Raw genomic sequence first — 15,914 nt, 5'->3', positions numbered from 1 at the left:
TGCTGAAATCCTTTCATTTTTCAAATATTTACTGAGCTCCTACTGTGTGACAGGCACTGTTAGGTGCAGAGGGCGCACCAATGGACAAAGCAGACACAATTCTTGTGGTCGTAGAGCATACATCCTAGTGTGGGAGACAGATGACAGAAATAAGTTAAACAGATGGTGATGTGCTGTAAAGGAAAAAATTGAGTTGCAGAAAGAAGGTTGAATGGAAAGAATGTCCACAGTTTTAAATAGGAGATTCAGAGTAGGTCTCTTGATAAGGTGAAGTTTGAACAATGAAACAATGGAGTAAATGAAAAGTACAGGCTATGTGGATGCCTGGATGAAAAGCTTCCAGACATCAGCAGAAGCCGATGCAAAGGCCCTGAGGCAAGAGTGAGAGTAGTAGATGAAGGGAGAAAGATACTGGGTGTGCAGGGTGGCGGGGAGATTGTAGGACCCTGTAGGTCTTTGCCATTGTAGATATTGGCTCTAACTGTGAATAAATGGGGAACCATTGGAGCATTTCTAACAAATGAGGGGACATGATCTGACCTAGAATTTAAAAGCATCACCCTGGCTGCTTTCTTCTGATTAGAGCATAGCAGGAGCTAGGGTGGAAGAGAGAAACCGGTGAGGTAGCTACTGGAGTCGTCCAGGTGATAGTGGTAGCTGGGGCCAGGCGGGTAGTGTGGAGGTGGTGAGGAGTGGCCACGCCCCGGACACAGTTTTGAGACGAAGCCCATGACGGGCTGCATGTGAGGGGGGAGAGAAGGAGAGCATGCAAGGACGCCTCCAGATACTTGGTGTGTGCAAATGGCAGAGTGGACTTACCGATGAACAGACGAAGGGAAAGAATGTCTATTCAAGTCCTTTGTCCATTTTTAAACGGGGTTGTTTGTCTTTTGTTGTTGACTTGTAGAAATATCTATTTTGAAATGAACTGCCTCTCCACCCCAGGCCTTCCAGTCCCTCATTTAAATCCTTTTAAATCCAAATATAGGTAAACAGTTTCAGAGCCGGAAGAGACCTTAATGTCATTTACTCCACCTCCAGGATGGCCCCTATTCCTGGAATTTTTTGAGTTCTCAAACCTCAAAATCGGTTGTCTAACCTCAGTCCTTCCTGCTGCATATTGGCCTCTACTCTGTTGGCTCCACAGATGAAAAAAGTTACGCAAAAATTACAGATTAGATTTGAAGTTAAGATTCCCAATAGACCCGAAACACAAGGTGACACATTTACAGCGGGATCCTCAAGAAGGGCCAGGTGACTTGGCTTTTGCGAACGAGAAAGGACACGCACGCGCCGTAGAACTAAGGGCATGACGAGGCCAATGAGGCGTGGCTTCTGCCCGGATTCAAGATGGCTACGGGCCCCGCCCATCCCCTCCTCGGGGGTTGGGGGAGGGAGAGGCTCAAGGCTCAGCACGCCATTGGTGGAGTTGCCAGCGGCGTAACCCCGCTCCCCGCAGGGGGCGGGAGTGACAGTACCTCAATTTCCGGTTCCGGCAGTAGCGGGAGCCGGGTCGAGATGGAGGAAGATGCGAGCGGGGGCAGGCGGTCGTCGGGTATGGAGGCTAGAGTGGGAGCTGTGGCCTAGGGGTCCGGGCTCGGAGTTCGCCTCAGTCGTGGCGGAACCGCCCTGATCGGAGGAGGTAAGAAACCGCCGGCGCGGGGTGCATGACGGCTAAGGTCTCCCAGGACCTGGACCTGTCACGGCGGCAGGGGGTGCCTGCGGCTCCGCGGGAGCCGGCCTCGCAGCTCCGGGGCTGAGGAGCGACTGCAGCCAGGCGTCTGTTCCTGTCCGAGGAGCGCACAGCGGAGGGAGCGGGGCGAGAGGCGTGGCACGGTCAGGTCCGAGCCCCGGCCGAGGGCGGCTGTGCGGGGGGCCAAGGCAGGCGCTGCATGGACGGGTGTCATGTGGTGGCTGTGATGAGGGATCACGTGGGTGCCTGTGGACGACCACGGGACAGCTGGGTGGGACCTCACCGTGACGGAGGGAGGAGATGGCTTCGAAGGAGGGGTCGGAGGCATCGCGGGGACCTCTCTTGCGGAGCGGTGGGCAAGCCCGTAAATGTATCCGCGCTCGTGCGGGAGGAGGTAGCCCCCAGGATGCAGAGTCTCGATGAGATACAGTGGGAGGACGGAGGGACAGAGGGGGAAGCAAAGATCCCGTTTCCAGCTGAGAATGGGGGACCCCAGCCCATGGGTGTGGGTCCCGAGCTGTAGAAGGGGATTTGCTTTGGTGGGGATCGCTGGCTGGAAAAGCTCTGCCTGCGTCCGGTAACCATCACTGGGCCCAGTTCTGGTGACAGGTCAGGATGGAGTCATAATATGGTCCTGGACTCTTAGAGTAGCTGTATCATTGTTACGATAATACTGACAAGTCCTTAATATTTAAAGTATTAGATTTGAAGTTAAGATTTCCAGTAGACCCGAATGCTGTTTTCCAAACCCTGACACATGTGAATCACCCAGAGGGCTTGTTAACACGTTGGCTCTTATTGGACAGGGCTAGCCTGCAACCTGAAATTCTGTATCTCTAACAAGCGCCCAGCTGATGCCCGTGCTGCCGGTGTGTGCGCCACTCTGAGCAGCCAAGATTTAGAGCAATGTGGTCTAGTAGAACTCTCTACAATGTTAGAGATGCTTTGCTGTTGCAAAACACTTTCACACGTATCGCCTCCCATGAGCTGCTCCATGCTATTATATAGCTGGGGCAGGGCTGACTGCTCCGCTTCCCAGTTGAGGAAACTGAGTTTCAATGAAGTGACATGGTTCCAATCGTACCAGTAAGTAGTGGAAGTGGAACTCAAACTTGGATCTCCTGGGTTATGGGTGTTCTTTCCACGGCATGACCTGGCCTTCCAAGTGGCCCTGCCTTGTCCCGAACCAGAATCCTATCTCAGAACCTAGTTAATATTCTGGTGTGATGTTTCTGGTTCAGGAAGAGTGCAAGTGGAAGGGACCACCAATCTGTCTCTTTCCCCTGCGGGGCTGGTAGTGGAGGCTCTGCCTCTGACATCTTGTTTGATGACTTCAGGGCATCCTGGGTCATCTGTTGGGTCCCCAGAGGAAGCACTTCAACCTTTGTGCCCGAGCAGTTGTTAAAAGATGGGAGGAAATTCAGAATCGGAGCTGTGCCACAAATAAGGGTCTGGGAAAGAGCCATGAAGAACGGGGGCTGATTGAGTTGGGAGAAGGGAAGGCTGGGGGAAGTGTGCGTATAGGTGTCTGCCAAGAGGATTTTCCAGCGGGTAAAACAAGAGGAACTAGTTTTGATATTTCAGCAGGAAGTTTGGAGGTTATGTAGCAGCAGGTTGAGGACCCACTTTTTAGGAGCAGCCCCACCTTTTGAAGGGGTAGAGGGAGTGAGTACAGGGCTCTCTCGCCTTCAGCTGTACAGGCTTCTCCCTCTGAGGCATGACCTTTAGTGGCTTCTGTCACCATGGCAACAGTAGGAGATACCTGCTTTGGCCTCGGAGTCCCCCCTTCCTTCTGGGAATTTAAAATCAACAGGCACACGAAAGCGACGGAGGAAAGCAGAGAGCTGGGGTACTGCGTCCTGCCTTAGGACTTATCAGGAGATACTGGTACTTTGTGATCCAGCTTGACAAGTTGAGAAGTGCCCACAATACCAGGTCCTGGAACAGAATCCACTGCGCTGCCTTTCTGTCCTGCTCAGTACACAGTTTGCACGAGCCCAGCGGGAGGCCCTCTTGCTTGAGCCCTGTTGTAACTGTCCTGTGACAACAACGTGCTGGCCAGCCACTCAGCTTGGTTAGTCACTCCACCAGCACACTGGTAGAGCACAGGCAGCTCTTGGCTTCCCTGGAACAAAGCTAGAGAAATGTCTGGTCCTCTGCAGGGCCGGGAACTTATGCTTAGCCCTTGGGTGACCAGCCACCATTGGGCATTAATGTTGCCTCCCACAGGTGGGAGTGACTTGGCTTTGGACTGAACAGTGTGACTTGTGTTGGAACTCCCCACCTCCCATGGGGTAGAAGGCACGGTCAGTAGAGGAGAAATCTTGGCTCATATCCTGCCTCCACCACTGACCAGCGGTGTGACTTTGGACCTGTTCCTTTTAACTTATCTGATGCGGCGTCCTCATTTAGCGGAAGTGTCTAACTGTGCATGGGTTAAGTTGTAAAGATTACATGAGGTGAGAGGTATTTGGAAAATCATGACCTTGGAACCCTGGATAACAAACACTCCTGACAGGGCAGACAGTGACCACCTTCTCTTGACGGCGTCAAAGGAGAGGACTGCCGGGCTTGGTGGGTGTCCCCATCTGAGGCTGGAGAGGAAGGGCCACTTTTGGCCACAGCAAGTGACAGGACAGCGTTCCTTTTGCTCATTTCCCACATCCCACGTTTTGGCCAAGCTGGTTGCTCTAGGCCATTGTCGGCTGCTTTCGCAGTTGACATGCATTCCTGCTCCGTCCATACGGCTCTGCCCTCCGGGGGTTCCTCCCTCTTGCCTCCCCTGGAGGCTGAGGTTTTTCTTCAGCACACAGGTGCTGGGTTTGCCCTGCAGGCAGCCTGGCCCCCTGTGACAGTGACACAGTAGAGGCGGGGGGGGGGGGGGGGGGGGGGTGGGGGGGGGGGGGAANTCTCCCCTGACTTCCATGGTGAAGCGAGAACCTCTTCAGGCTACTTGGGACCTTTGGTTGGGGAAGGTGGTTGAGGATGGACTCTGTTTAGACACTTGACATGAGGTTGGCCAAGGCACTGGCTTCGGGAACATTTCAGCTTCTAGAGTTGCCCCTTTAATGTGGCCACCTCCCTTCCCAGCCTGTCGGGATTTCTCTCAAAGCCTGGGGAGCCCCTGACTTCTCACTGCCAATTTCACTTCCCCGTTTCCCCTCTGGCTGAAAATGTCCGGTGTCCTACCCAGGAACACAGTACGTTGTTACTAAGAATACGTCCAATGTATAATGCCCTGTTGTTTGACAGTTCCTGAGTTGGAAGCTCCTGATTTCACACAATTGTCGCATTAGCACGGGTTTTGTTGGAGAGCTTAGGCAGTGGTTACGCTTGACATCAGAGTCACATTACAGTACTTTGCCCTGCTTTCCTTCTCTCTGTAGCTTACGTCCATTCCCCAGAGGGATGCTGTTGTCTCTGGGAACAGACTGTATGTTTCTTGAAGGGAGAGTCTGTATCTTCCTTGTCACATGAATATCCCCTCATTATACAGGACAGAGGTTACGATTTCTGTGCTGAGGGGAGAAGGGCCAGGCATGTCCTCTACCCTGTGGTTCTCAACACTTCAGGGAAACCACTTAGCTCTCTGCTGGTTCTTTCCTTTCTCTAGAGTGAGTTATCTAATAACTAAAGAGGGCCCTGACCTTTGGCTTGTTCCTAACTTTCTGACTCCTTTCCCTGGAGCTGTAGGGGGGGGGGGCGGTGCCACACTTTCTTCTAATGCGGACTGGTGGAGAGATAAGTGTCGTGAGTGTGGGTCAGGGGAGCTCAGAGGGGCCAGCACGGGGAAGCCCGAAGCAAAGTAAGGTGAGGCATGCTGCTGAGGGTCAGAGGTCAAGGCAGTGCCTCCCCAGTAGGCCCAGGAGTATCCAGAATGGAGCAGTTACTTCCCATCAGCGCATCCCTTTATCCCACTTGAAGGCCTGGCATCCCGCCGGGTGGTCTCCACAGCACCCTGAGTCTGCCTGGGGGATCAGAGGAGGAGCACAGGCTGTGACACCAGGGCCCGGCAGAGGCAGGGACTGGAATAGGTGGTTTGATCAGCCTGGGCAGGGAGCCACGGTGGGCATGGAGCCACGGGAGTCACTGAAGGGAGGAGCAACTTCTGGAATTGGGGAAGGGCTGATAAAGGAGAGAGGAGGGGGCGGCATCCTGATCCATGAAGGAAGACTCAGGCGAGAGTCGGCCAAGCCGGACTGGGTGGAATCTAAGCTTTGGGGAGGTGAGTACCCCAGGAGGTGAAGCCTGAGGATGGGGTTCAGAGCCTGGCCCGCAGGGCGGCGTGAAGCTCTGGCCTCCTTCCCCACATCCTCCCGCCTGCCCCCATCCCCAGGTCTCCAGGCGCCATGGAGGACAAACGTAACATCCAGATCATCGAGTGGGAACACCTCGACAAGAAGAAGTTCTACGTGTTTGGTGTAGCGATGACGATGGTGATCCGTGTCAGCGTCTACCCGTTCACCCTCATCCGCACCCGGCTGCAGGTCCAGAAAGGCAAGAGCCTCTACCAGGGGACTTTCGATGCCTTCGTCAAGATCCTGCGAGCAGAAGGTGTGACTGGCCTCTACCGGGGGTTCCTGGTCAACACCTTCACCCTCATCTCTGGCCAGTGCTACGTCACCACGTACGAGCTCACCCGGAAGTTTGTCGCTGACTACAGCCAGAGCAACACAGTCAAGTCGCTGGTGGCCGGCGGCTCGGCCTCCCTTGTGGCCCAGAGCATCACCGTGCCCATTGACGTGGTGTCCCAGCACCTGATGACGCAACGCAAGGGTGAGAGAATGGGCCGCTTCCAGGTGCGAGGGCGCCCAGAGGGACGAGGGGTGGTCGCCTTTGGCCAAACGAAGGACATCATCAGGCAGATCCTGCGGGCTGATGGGCTCCGAGGCTTCTACCGAGGCTACGTGGCTTCCCTGCTTACCTACATCCCAAATAGTGCCGTCTGGTGGCCCTTCTATCACTTCTATGCAGGTAAGAGGGGGCCAGGAGAGGGGGGTAGAGGGTGGGCCTGCTCCCGTGGCTGAGATGTTGTGGCTGTGTGCGCGCTGGAGCGGAAGATTTCATGGGACAGTGGGCAGTTCATCCAGCAAGCGCTTGACCCCGAGAGGGCTCACACATGAATGAGACACGGGTTCTTGCCTTCAGGGAGCGTATTTATCGTGGGGGGACTCAGACGAGTAAAGTAGACGACTCTAGAACATCGAGTGTGTTCTGGCTGCCTTACAATCAACGAGGGTTAGTGGAATTTTGGTAGAGAATTGGAAGGTGACGAAGGAAAAAATTCATGGGATATTTGGGATTTGAAGATGAAATTTCAAATTTCAGATGAGTGTTTGAGTTGGATGCCTTTCCTCAGTGTTGTTAAATTCAAGATGTCATAGAGCCTTGATCCCCTCCATCCCCTCCACTCCTAGAATGTATTTTTGTTCATAAGACATTTTACTTCTTTTGAAGTATCTCCCAGAAATGGACTACTGGGTCCAAAAGTAACGTTTTTAAGGGCCTCAGTAAACATGTTGGCAGATTTCCTTCTGGAAGGGCAAAGCACATTGCCAAGAGTGGGGCCTGAGTGTGCCTGTGACCCCGGCATCCACAGCTTTGGGCAACCGGCAGACTCCTGTGAGGACGGCCTCTGCTGGAAGCCTCCCCGATCCCTGCTGCGGGCCCCGAGCCTTGGCAGTGGGCATTCTGTCCAATCCAAATTTCTAACCAAATTTCATAGTGACTTCCTAACCTGTAATCATTCTGTCCCTCCGGCACTCCACATTTGTGATTCTCCTATTTTCCTGACCATACCTTCCTCTTTATTACTAGTTCTGTGTCTCTCTCCTGTTTAACGCCATGTTTCTTCTAGAATATTTGGTAAAATTCTCATACCCGCACTCCACCCCTGACCCTTTGCATCAGATCCTTTGGAAATGGATCCTGGTGATCTTAATGTTAAGAAAAACTCTAGGAAATGTGAGCATTTTCTCTGGCATCTGTCTTTGCCCTTCTCTCCTCATGTGATTTCATTTACAATTGACTTGTCTCTTTCTGCCATGTCAGAAAATCTGTGTCCATCCCCAGACTAACTCTCCGGGGCTCTGGACAGACACTCTGACTGTCAGGCCTCCCAACTTGGATGCGTGCATTTACATCTGAAACATTACTCAGTGAACTATTTTTCATCCCAAGCTAGTTGACTCACTTCCTTCTCTCCATGGCCACATTATTCTCCACATCACTGAGACTGTCAGTCCCTCTTCCTTGTCCCCACGTCTGGTCCCGGTGACCCCAGAATGTCTTTCCCTGCTCTCTGTCCATTCCTCCTGCCCTACCTGGAAATCATGACTCAGTGACCCCATCTCTTCAGCCTGGCTTCCACCTCCCTGTAAAGGGCTCCAACCAGGCCAGGTCACGCACGGGGCCCTCCACTGTGCGTCGTGTCTCTCACCCCTGCTTTGTTCCTCTTGGCCCTCCAGGCGCACCTGCCCCGTGAAGCCGCGACTAGCTGAGTGCTGCTTACTGCCTCCTCGCAGCTCTCCACATAGTCCTTAACCCAGATGTGACCTTTCCATCCGTTGAGCCCCCGTGACATTGCTTGAAGCTTTCTTCAGGCGGCTGTACTGCTTGCCTTGATGTTACTTGTGTGTGCCTTATCTCTTCTACTGTGTGGAAAGGTTCCTTTTTTTTTTTTTAATGCATTTTTTCCAGCTTTATTGAGATACAGTTGATTGGAAAGTTTCTTGGAAGGGGGAGGAAACTAGCATTTATTAAATACGCGTTACCTGCCAGACAGGCTCTGTGACACGTGTGCTTCGTAAATATTTGTTGAATGAGTAGATGGGTTCTTGTCATTCCCTTTTGCTTAAAATCTACCATTGATGCCTTCTGGGCATTTAGAATAAAATCGAATGCGCCCGTGGTCAGCGCAGGTGTTCGTGATCTGGCCCGTCTGCTGCGCCAGCCCTGTGGTGGGCCTCTCTCCCCTTGCTGTGCTCTATCCTCCCTGTACTTCTCTGTTCCTGAAATACACCACGCTCTGTTCTCACCTCTCCACCTTTGCAGGTAACATTCTCCCCTGGCCTGGAGTGCCCTATTTCCTGTTGTCTGGGTGGCTGGGTCCTTCTCGTGCTCCAGACCAAGGCCTACATGCCACCTTTGCACAGAAGACTTCTTCACCCAGTTGGAAAAAGGGCTCTTTCTCTTTTCTTTTGCAGCTTGTTTCCTTCATGGCACTTGTCATAATTTGTGATCATTTTATCTTTGACTCACGGCTCCTTAATTAGATTTTTAGTCCCATGAAGGCCCTTCCCTGTTCGTTTCTCTGTTGTATGTCCTGTGCTCACCACAGCGCCTAGCATCCAGTATTATTAAATAAATACGCGTTTATATTACTGTCCAAAATCATGTAGCCAGGAGGGACTTAAACCAAGTCAGCCTGGGTTTATCTTCTGCTTTGCAGATAATAGGTGCCCAGTAAATGCTTGTTAAATGAATAATGGAGAGCAAAGACTTGGAGCTCTTTCCCCCACTCTCTTGCTTTGTTTCTCATCCTCTCCTGAAGTCCCAGGAGAATGGAATGTGTGTATGACTACAGTTGGAACCTGGATTCTGCTGTGGCTTGCAGGCCTGGGGGCCACAGTGCAGACAGGCCCATGGAGGCTGGCAGTGCCAGGCTGGATGCCACCTCCCAGTGCCTGCAAGATCCTTCCTTCTTAGGAGAAACAGGACACGGGTGAGGCGGCGCCAGCAGGTCACTTTGTCTCGGTTTGTGCTGATCCTGGGGAGGGAGGGGGCTGACTGGCAACCGGGGGAGCGGTGGTTCTGGCCAGCGTTAAGGAGTCCTGCCGTGCTGCTGGATTTAGAGGCCCTCACATCTGCCTCGTCAACCCCCACCTTCCTTCTGTCTTCTCATCTTTCGGTGGCCATAAATTACCAAAACTAGGGGCATGAGAAAAAAAATTCTTAAGGTTCTATGGCTACTGAACTGTAGAGAGAAGACTGAGAAAGTCTTTGAGATGATGAATCTCCTTCACATCCAGCCTCATTCCGAGCCAAAGCCAAAGCTGTCGCAGTGGCTTCGAGACCCTAATGACTTACCTCTCGGACCTCCTCTACTCTTGTTTCCCTTGCTCATTGTGCTCCAGGTACACGGGCCTTGCTGCCCTCGAAGATTTAAGGCACGCTGTTGCCTCAGGGCCTTTGCATAGGATGTTACGTCTACTTGGAAAGTTATTTCCACAGATCCTTAGGGCTTGCACTCTCCTTCAGGTCTTTGCTCAAACTTCCGCCTTCTTAGAGAGCGCTTCCATGACCACTGTGTTTAAGACGGCAACCCGCTCATTCCCAACACTCAGCATTCCCTATCTCCCTTCCCTGCTTTATCTATATCTGCAGGAGGCACACGTCATCTTCTGACGTCGCTATATCTTTTGCTTTTCATTGGATTGTCTGTGTTCCCCCAGTAGAATGGAAAACTTTCCAAGAGGGGGATTTGAGCTTGTTCATTCTTCCTTGGGGCCTGGGGTGGCTGGCGCAGGGGAGCTGCTCGGTGAGCCTTTGTTGAACACACGAGCTCTTGTCTTTCACCGCTGGAGAGGGTAAAGCTGATGGTTCGGCTGCAGGGAGCTTCCCAGTGACCAGGGAATGGATGAGTCTGGGTCCTCTGCCATCGTCTCCATCAGCATTTTGAAAAATGAGTTTTTCTTTCTTGATGTAGCCTGGAGAAAACATCTCACTGTTGGATATGACTTTCTCTTGTGTCATTGTTTTTATTTTAAAAAACATTCACATGGCGGGGAGCGCCTGGGCCGCTCAGTCAATTAGGCATCTGCCTTCAGCTCAGGTCATGATCTCAGGGTCCTGGGATTGAGCCCCACACTGGGAAGCCTACTTCTCCCTCTCCCTCGGCCCCTCTTCCTGCTTGTGCTTGCTCTCTCGCTCCCTCTAATGAATAAATTAAAAATCTTTAAAAAAATTCACATGGGTATATACATAATGGAATGTTAGCCATAAAAAAAAAATGAAATCTTACCATTTGCCACGACATGGATGGAGGTAGGTGGTATAATGCTAAGTGAAATAAGCCAGTCAGAGAAAGACAAATGCCATAGGATCTCACACAAATGTGGAATTTAAGAAACAAGACAAAGACAAAAAGAGACAAACCGAAAAACAGACTCTTAACTCTAGAGAACACACTGCTGGTCACCAGAGGGGAGGTAAGTGGGGGACTGGGAAACAGGTGAAGGGGATGAAGGTACTCTTATTGTGATGAGCGCTGAGTAGTGTATAGAATTATTGAATTATTAAACTGTACACCAGAAACTAATATAAGACTGTAAGTTAACAAACTGGAATTTAAAAAACATAATAAAAAGATTCACATGGCTCAAAATTCACAAGGTAAGGAAGGGGATGCAGCGAAGAGGCTCTGCGCCCTCTGCGGTCACCTGCTCCTTCCTCAGGGAGCCACCGCTGCCACCATTCAGTGCGCGGGAGAAAATGGGCCCTGCGTGCGTTCCTGGCTGTGAGTTGAGAGTAGAGCACAGGCATGAGGTTTTTACACCAGAGAGGATTTCTGTCCATCAGATGAAAGGAATTGACAAGCAGAGGGTTCTGAAACCCAGTCTCCAGAGGCATCTTCTGTTCAAAGTGGGCGATTACCCAGGATGGCTTCCAGAAGGGCCCTGAGATTCATCAGTTTTGTTGGTTCCAATGGAAGCAAAGGAGAGAAGATGGGAGTTCTGGGGTCTAAGAAGGCTGAGAATGGAGAGGGTTCGTCCTTGTTGGGCATAGAAGCAGCATGAGGGCAGACTGCCTGGCGCCTCATGTCTTGAGGCATTGTCTTTCCCTCGATTCCAGAACAGCTCTCACACCTCTGTCCTAAGGAGTGCCCGCACATTGTCTTTCAAGCCGTCTCGGGGCCCCTGGCTGCGGCCACCGCTTCCATCCTCACCAATCCCATGGACGTCATCCGCACGCGAGTGCAGGTAAGACCAGCTTCCATCCCGGTAAGGAGGGTGACCTGCGGGCTCCCTGGCAGCTCCCTGACCTCTCTGTGTCATGGCCTTCTAGTCCAGTTGGCCTTGTCCTGGTCAGGCAGGCCCCTTCCTGTGTCAGTTAGCATCTGCAGAAACCAGCTGAGCACATCGAAGCACCTAGTATTTTCCTTGTGGTGTCTGCTGCCTTACACACCCTGCTCGTCCTTGCACACCCTGCCCCTGTCCTTGCATGCCCTGTCCTGTCCTTGCCATGCCCCCCTGGCTCCTCCCCGCCTTGCCGCCTGTCAGCATAGCCAATCAGACACCTTTCCCTTACTTGGCAGGTTTGCGGTCATTAGAAATACATCCATTTCAGTGAATTCTCTAAGTCTGGTTTCTCTGCTGGGCTGAGTTCTCTACAGACTGTTCTTGAGTAGGCTGCACAGACTGTGCCTTGTGGACTCAGCAGAGACGCTGACAGAGCCCTTGGTGGTGCTGTCCAGAGATTACCATCCCTGTCTTCCCTCAGCTCAAAGGTAGTTCCCCTAGTCCAAGGAAATAGAGTCTGATAGTGGTGTGTAACATACAGATGGCAGGCTCTGCTGCCTAAAGCTTTAGCTGGAGAGAATGGGGGATTATGATGTCTGAGGTGGGTCGGGTAGGAGGACAGCTGTCCAGGAGAAGTGGGGTCACTGGTGAGGGCAGGAGGGGAGGAAAAGAAACTCAACAGCTTGGGGGTGAAGTCAGCTTGCCTGATACCAGAATGCTGGGATGTTGGTGGCTGGTAAATCTAGGTATATTTGTCCCTAGGAAGGAATGCCGCCCCCACACACTTTTGAATGAATAAATTGGCATCTGATTGGTTTGCAGATAATAAAATGCACAGGTTCCCTCCTCATTCTCTTCTGAGGCTTGTTTTGAGTGTTCTGGGAGGAGATCCAAGGGAAAGGACAGGTGTCTGCTTCCGAGGCACTCTTTGGTGGGGGGAGACAAGTTGCATGTGACAACTGGAGGCCTAGCTGGAGTGGCCTTGACGCGGCTGTGGATACGTGGGAGGGCGGGGGGGCAGAGACAGGCAGAGGAGAGTACTGGAGAGGAAGAGAAGAGTGTGGAGGAGGGTGCTACGGGAGATGAGGGGGGGGCAATGCTCTGAGCCAGAGATCACCTTGTGAACATCATCCAGTCCGGGGAGGCATGGCAAGGACAGCAGGTGTCCTGCACTGGCTGAGGGTCTAAGTGGGGCAAAGTGTGTTTTGGTGACAGGGGCCGGAGGGGGGGTCACGGGAAAGGGGCAGGACTATTGAGAAGGACAGAGAAGATTCCTGCCTTAGCCAAACTTCCATTGTAGCAGGGAACATGAGTCCCGGGGTGTGGGGGGGTGACAGAGTGAGGGGAGGACTCCAGCCATGGGGACTGAGGGACTGAGATGGTCCAAATGGAAATGACAGAGCGGCAGGGCCGCGAGTACCTGGTCTCCCTGAGGCCAGAGAGATGCACCCAGGGCAAGGACCCCAGCTGAGTGGCTTATGTAAGGATGGTAATAACAGCTCGCAGTTATGGAACACGTGCGCCTGCCAGTGTTGACTGCTCAGAACCCCCAGGGGTGGGTAGGCTCCATCACCGTTTTACATTTGAGGGGACTGAGGCGCAAAGAGGTGAATACATTCCTTGAGGTTGTGCTGTTAGCAAGCTGGGGAGCAGAATTCAACCCAGGCAGGCTGGCACCAGAACCCACATAAACCCCCGTGCCACACTGTCCCTCAAGCACAATCCAGGCCCTGGACCCCAAGGCAGAGGGAGCCGGCGCTGTGCAGCTTCGACTGCAGACCGTGGCTCTCCGCTGTGTTGCTTTTCCAGGTTGAAGGCAAGAGCTCCATCATCCTGACCTTCAGACAACTGATGGCAGAAGAGGGGCCTTGGGGCCTCATGAAGGGCCTCTCAGCCAGAATCATCTCAGCCACGCCCTCCACCATTGTCATCGTGGTGGGCTACGAGAGCCTCAAGAAACTCAGCCTCCGACCCGAGCTGGTGGACTCAAGACACTGGTAACCCATGGCGGGGAGTGAACCCCGCTGTTTGCCACACTACTCTGAGGTGAGCGCAGCGTGGGGAGGGCAGCCCCCCCCCCCCCAACGTGTCCCCACCACATTCGCAGCCCTGTCCTGGGTCAGGGTGGCCTGTCTGGGACAGGGCAGAGACTGAACTGCTCTTGCGGAAGAGGCTCCACACCTGGACCCCCTGCTCCCATTATTTTTTATTTTCTTGCCAAACTGGGCGCCCTTGCTCGGTCCCGGTCCTCAGTCCTGTCCTAAGGAAACCCACCGTCCCCACCAATCCCACCCCACCCACCCCTGTGAGCCCTTCTTCTGGCTTCCCCTGCCATCTGTGTCCCTGAGACCCTGACAGGAGCTGTACATAGAGCTTGCTTACGATCACTGGTCTTCCTCCTGGGCTTTTAGCCCGGGTTCCACCAGCTGCCGTCAGCCCTTTCCTGCTTCATCTCGTAGGCTTGCTTGTTTTTACTTTGGGACTGAGCTGCCCACCAGACTGCTCTGCTTTTCCCTGCTGCTGGGGGTGGGGGCACGGTGCCAGGTACTTCTGCACAGGGAGTAGGAGCAGCAAAACCTCTGGTTCTCCAGAGCACTTGTCCTCTCTTTGGAGAGTTATTAGGTCGGGGACAAATGTTGATACTTTGTGTGTGTATTTTTTTAACATCTGTGAACTAGATACTGTCAGTCCTGCTGAAGCGCCAATCCTGCAGTCAGAGCCCACCCCTTCCTCAGACAGGTGGAACATGTGGCTTTTCCCTCAATACCAGTTACTTGTCCCGTCCACGTTCCTTTGGAGCCAGCAGGCCCCGGACATGCAGGCTCCCCAGGGCCCAGGTGACTAGAGGGGCAGGCCCAGTTCTGAGGACATGAGTCCATCTGGGCACGCTGCCCCGCCAGGTGGAGAGGACAGCTGGTCCGGAGCAGCCCAGGCAAGCTCTGGGCCCTCCGCTGTGGGGCTGCCCGCGTCTACACCCCAGTCACTGGGACTCACGGACTCACACGTCTCACAGTGGGAATCTCCCAAGTCGTGGAACCACTGGTGTTTCTCTTCTCATCCCAGTCACGGGCCTCCCGAAGGATGCTTGGGAGAGAGTAAGGAGCGCGTCAAGAGGTCACCCGCACCAGGACCGCTGCACTTACCAGCCCGACACTGCCCAGCCAATCTGGCCCCCGCCCAGCATTCCTCCTTCCCCCGCCCCGCTGCCACCAAGCCTGCCGGTGCGGGGTGCGGCGCCCCTAATGACAGTAGGTGTCCGACCCTGCACTGCACAGGTGTTGCTGGATGAGCCTTCCCGCTTCTAATCCATCCCCCTGGGAAAGGCCGCGGTGCCAACTTGAAAGGTGCTAGCTACCCGAGGCCTTGACACTTCCTACGGCTGTCCCCCTTCTGTCGCCCTGGCCAGATCTGAGCCAAACCCCGCTTCTCCACCTTCGCCGCCACCGCTGCCCATGTGGGTCTCATATCTTCTTGGATTATCCTCCTTCACCTACTTTCGGTTTTGTGTCCCCTCTCCTCCTTTGTCAGGGGTCCCCCAGTGTCTGTCCACTAATGGTCGCCCCCGTGCACAGGTGACTCTGAACCTCCCGCCCCAAGAGCCACCAACTGGAGAGAGGCCAGGGTCCCTGTCTCCCGCTCTCCCCGCGCCTCAGCCCTACACCTCCTCCCTGGAGGCCCAGCTGTGCTCTGGCCACACGGGCCGTGTGGTGGCAGGAGGCGGTGTGCTGCCCCGCCGCTGTCGGGGAGGTGGGGGTTCGTGCGCTCAGATCGCTTTCCCCGCGCTCTGTGCCGGACGCCCCCCCCCCCCGCAATCTGCCCCTCTCTCCATCGCGCTCGCACTGGCTCGCAGTCCGAAAGGTCGCCATGCGTCTCCGGACGGGGAGCCCTGGCCCCTGCTCTCCCATTCAGCACGTCAGGGGCCGGGGGCGGCTTGGGTTACGGAGCGCCCGAGTGGGCAGCGGACCGAAGGCCGCGTCAGCTGGACTTGGGGGTGAGCTGGTCCGTGGCCCGAACTGGAAGGAACGTGGGACACTGGGCGGGTGGGCACGCAGGTGCAGCTGGCATTGGTAGACTGGACTCCTGTGAACATTAGCGGCGGACATTCACTGTTGCACTGTACGAAGTCTCTGACGTGTAATTAAACGTTTTTATTGAGCCCCTGAGCACTGGCTTCCGTGTAGTCGGCCCGCCTGCCCAGAGAG

General features: G+C 53.9%; 1 protein-coding gene across 2 annotated transcripts; it reads left to right on the top strand.

Moving 5' to 3' along the window:
* The first annotated feature begins 1,477 nt into the window (after nucleotides 1-1,477).
* Nucleotides 1,478-15,875, top strand: SLC25A44 (solute carrier family 25 member 44). 2 transcript variants are annotated; one of them, XR_004627455.1, is made up of 4 exons: nucleotides 1,478-1,642; nucleotides 6,030-6,667; nucleotides 11,551-11,673; nucleotides 13,522-13,657. XR_004627455.1 is itself a non-coding variant. In XM_002926939.4 (4 exons), exons 2-4 carry the CDS (start codon nucleotides 6,043-6,045, stop codon nucleotides 13,711-13,713), a joined length of 945 nt encoding a protein of 314 aa, XP_002926985.1. In that variant the 5' UTR covers nucleotides 1,479-1,642; nucleotides 6,030-6,042; the 3' UTR covers nucleotides 13,714-15,875. The 2 variants fall into 2 exon arrangements, 1 of the variants encoding a protein (XP_002926985.1); XM_002926939.4 differs by having other exon boundaries at nucleotides 1,479-1,642; nucleotides 11,546-11,673; nucleotides 13,522-15,875.
* The last annotated feature ends 39 nt before the right edge of the window (nucleotides 15,876-15,914 follow it).

Source organism: Ailuropoda melanoleuca, chromosome 8 (assembly GCF_002007445.2).
Source record: "Ailuropoda melanoleuca isolate Jingjing chromosome 8, ASM200744v2, whole genome shotgun sequence".
In the NCBI taxonomy this organism is placed as follows: domain Eukaryota; kingdom Metazoa; phylum Chordata; class Mammalia; order Carnivora; family Ursidae; genus Ailuropoda; species Ailuropoda melanoleuca.
Note: the sequence above shows the minus strand (reverse complement) of the source record. Positions and strands in the feature narration are given on the sequence as shown.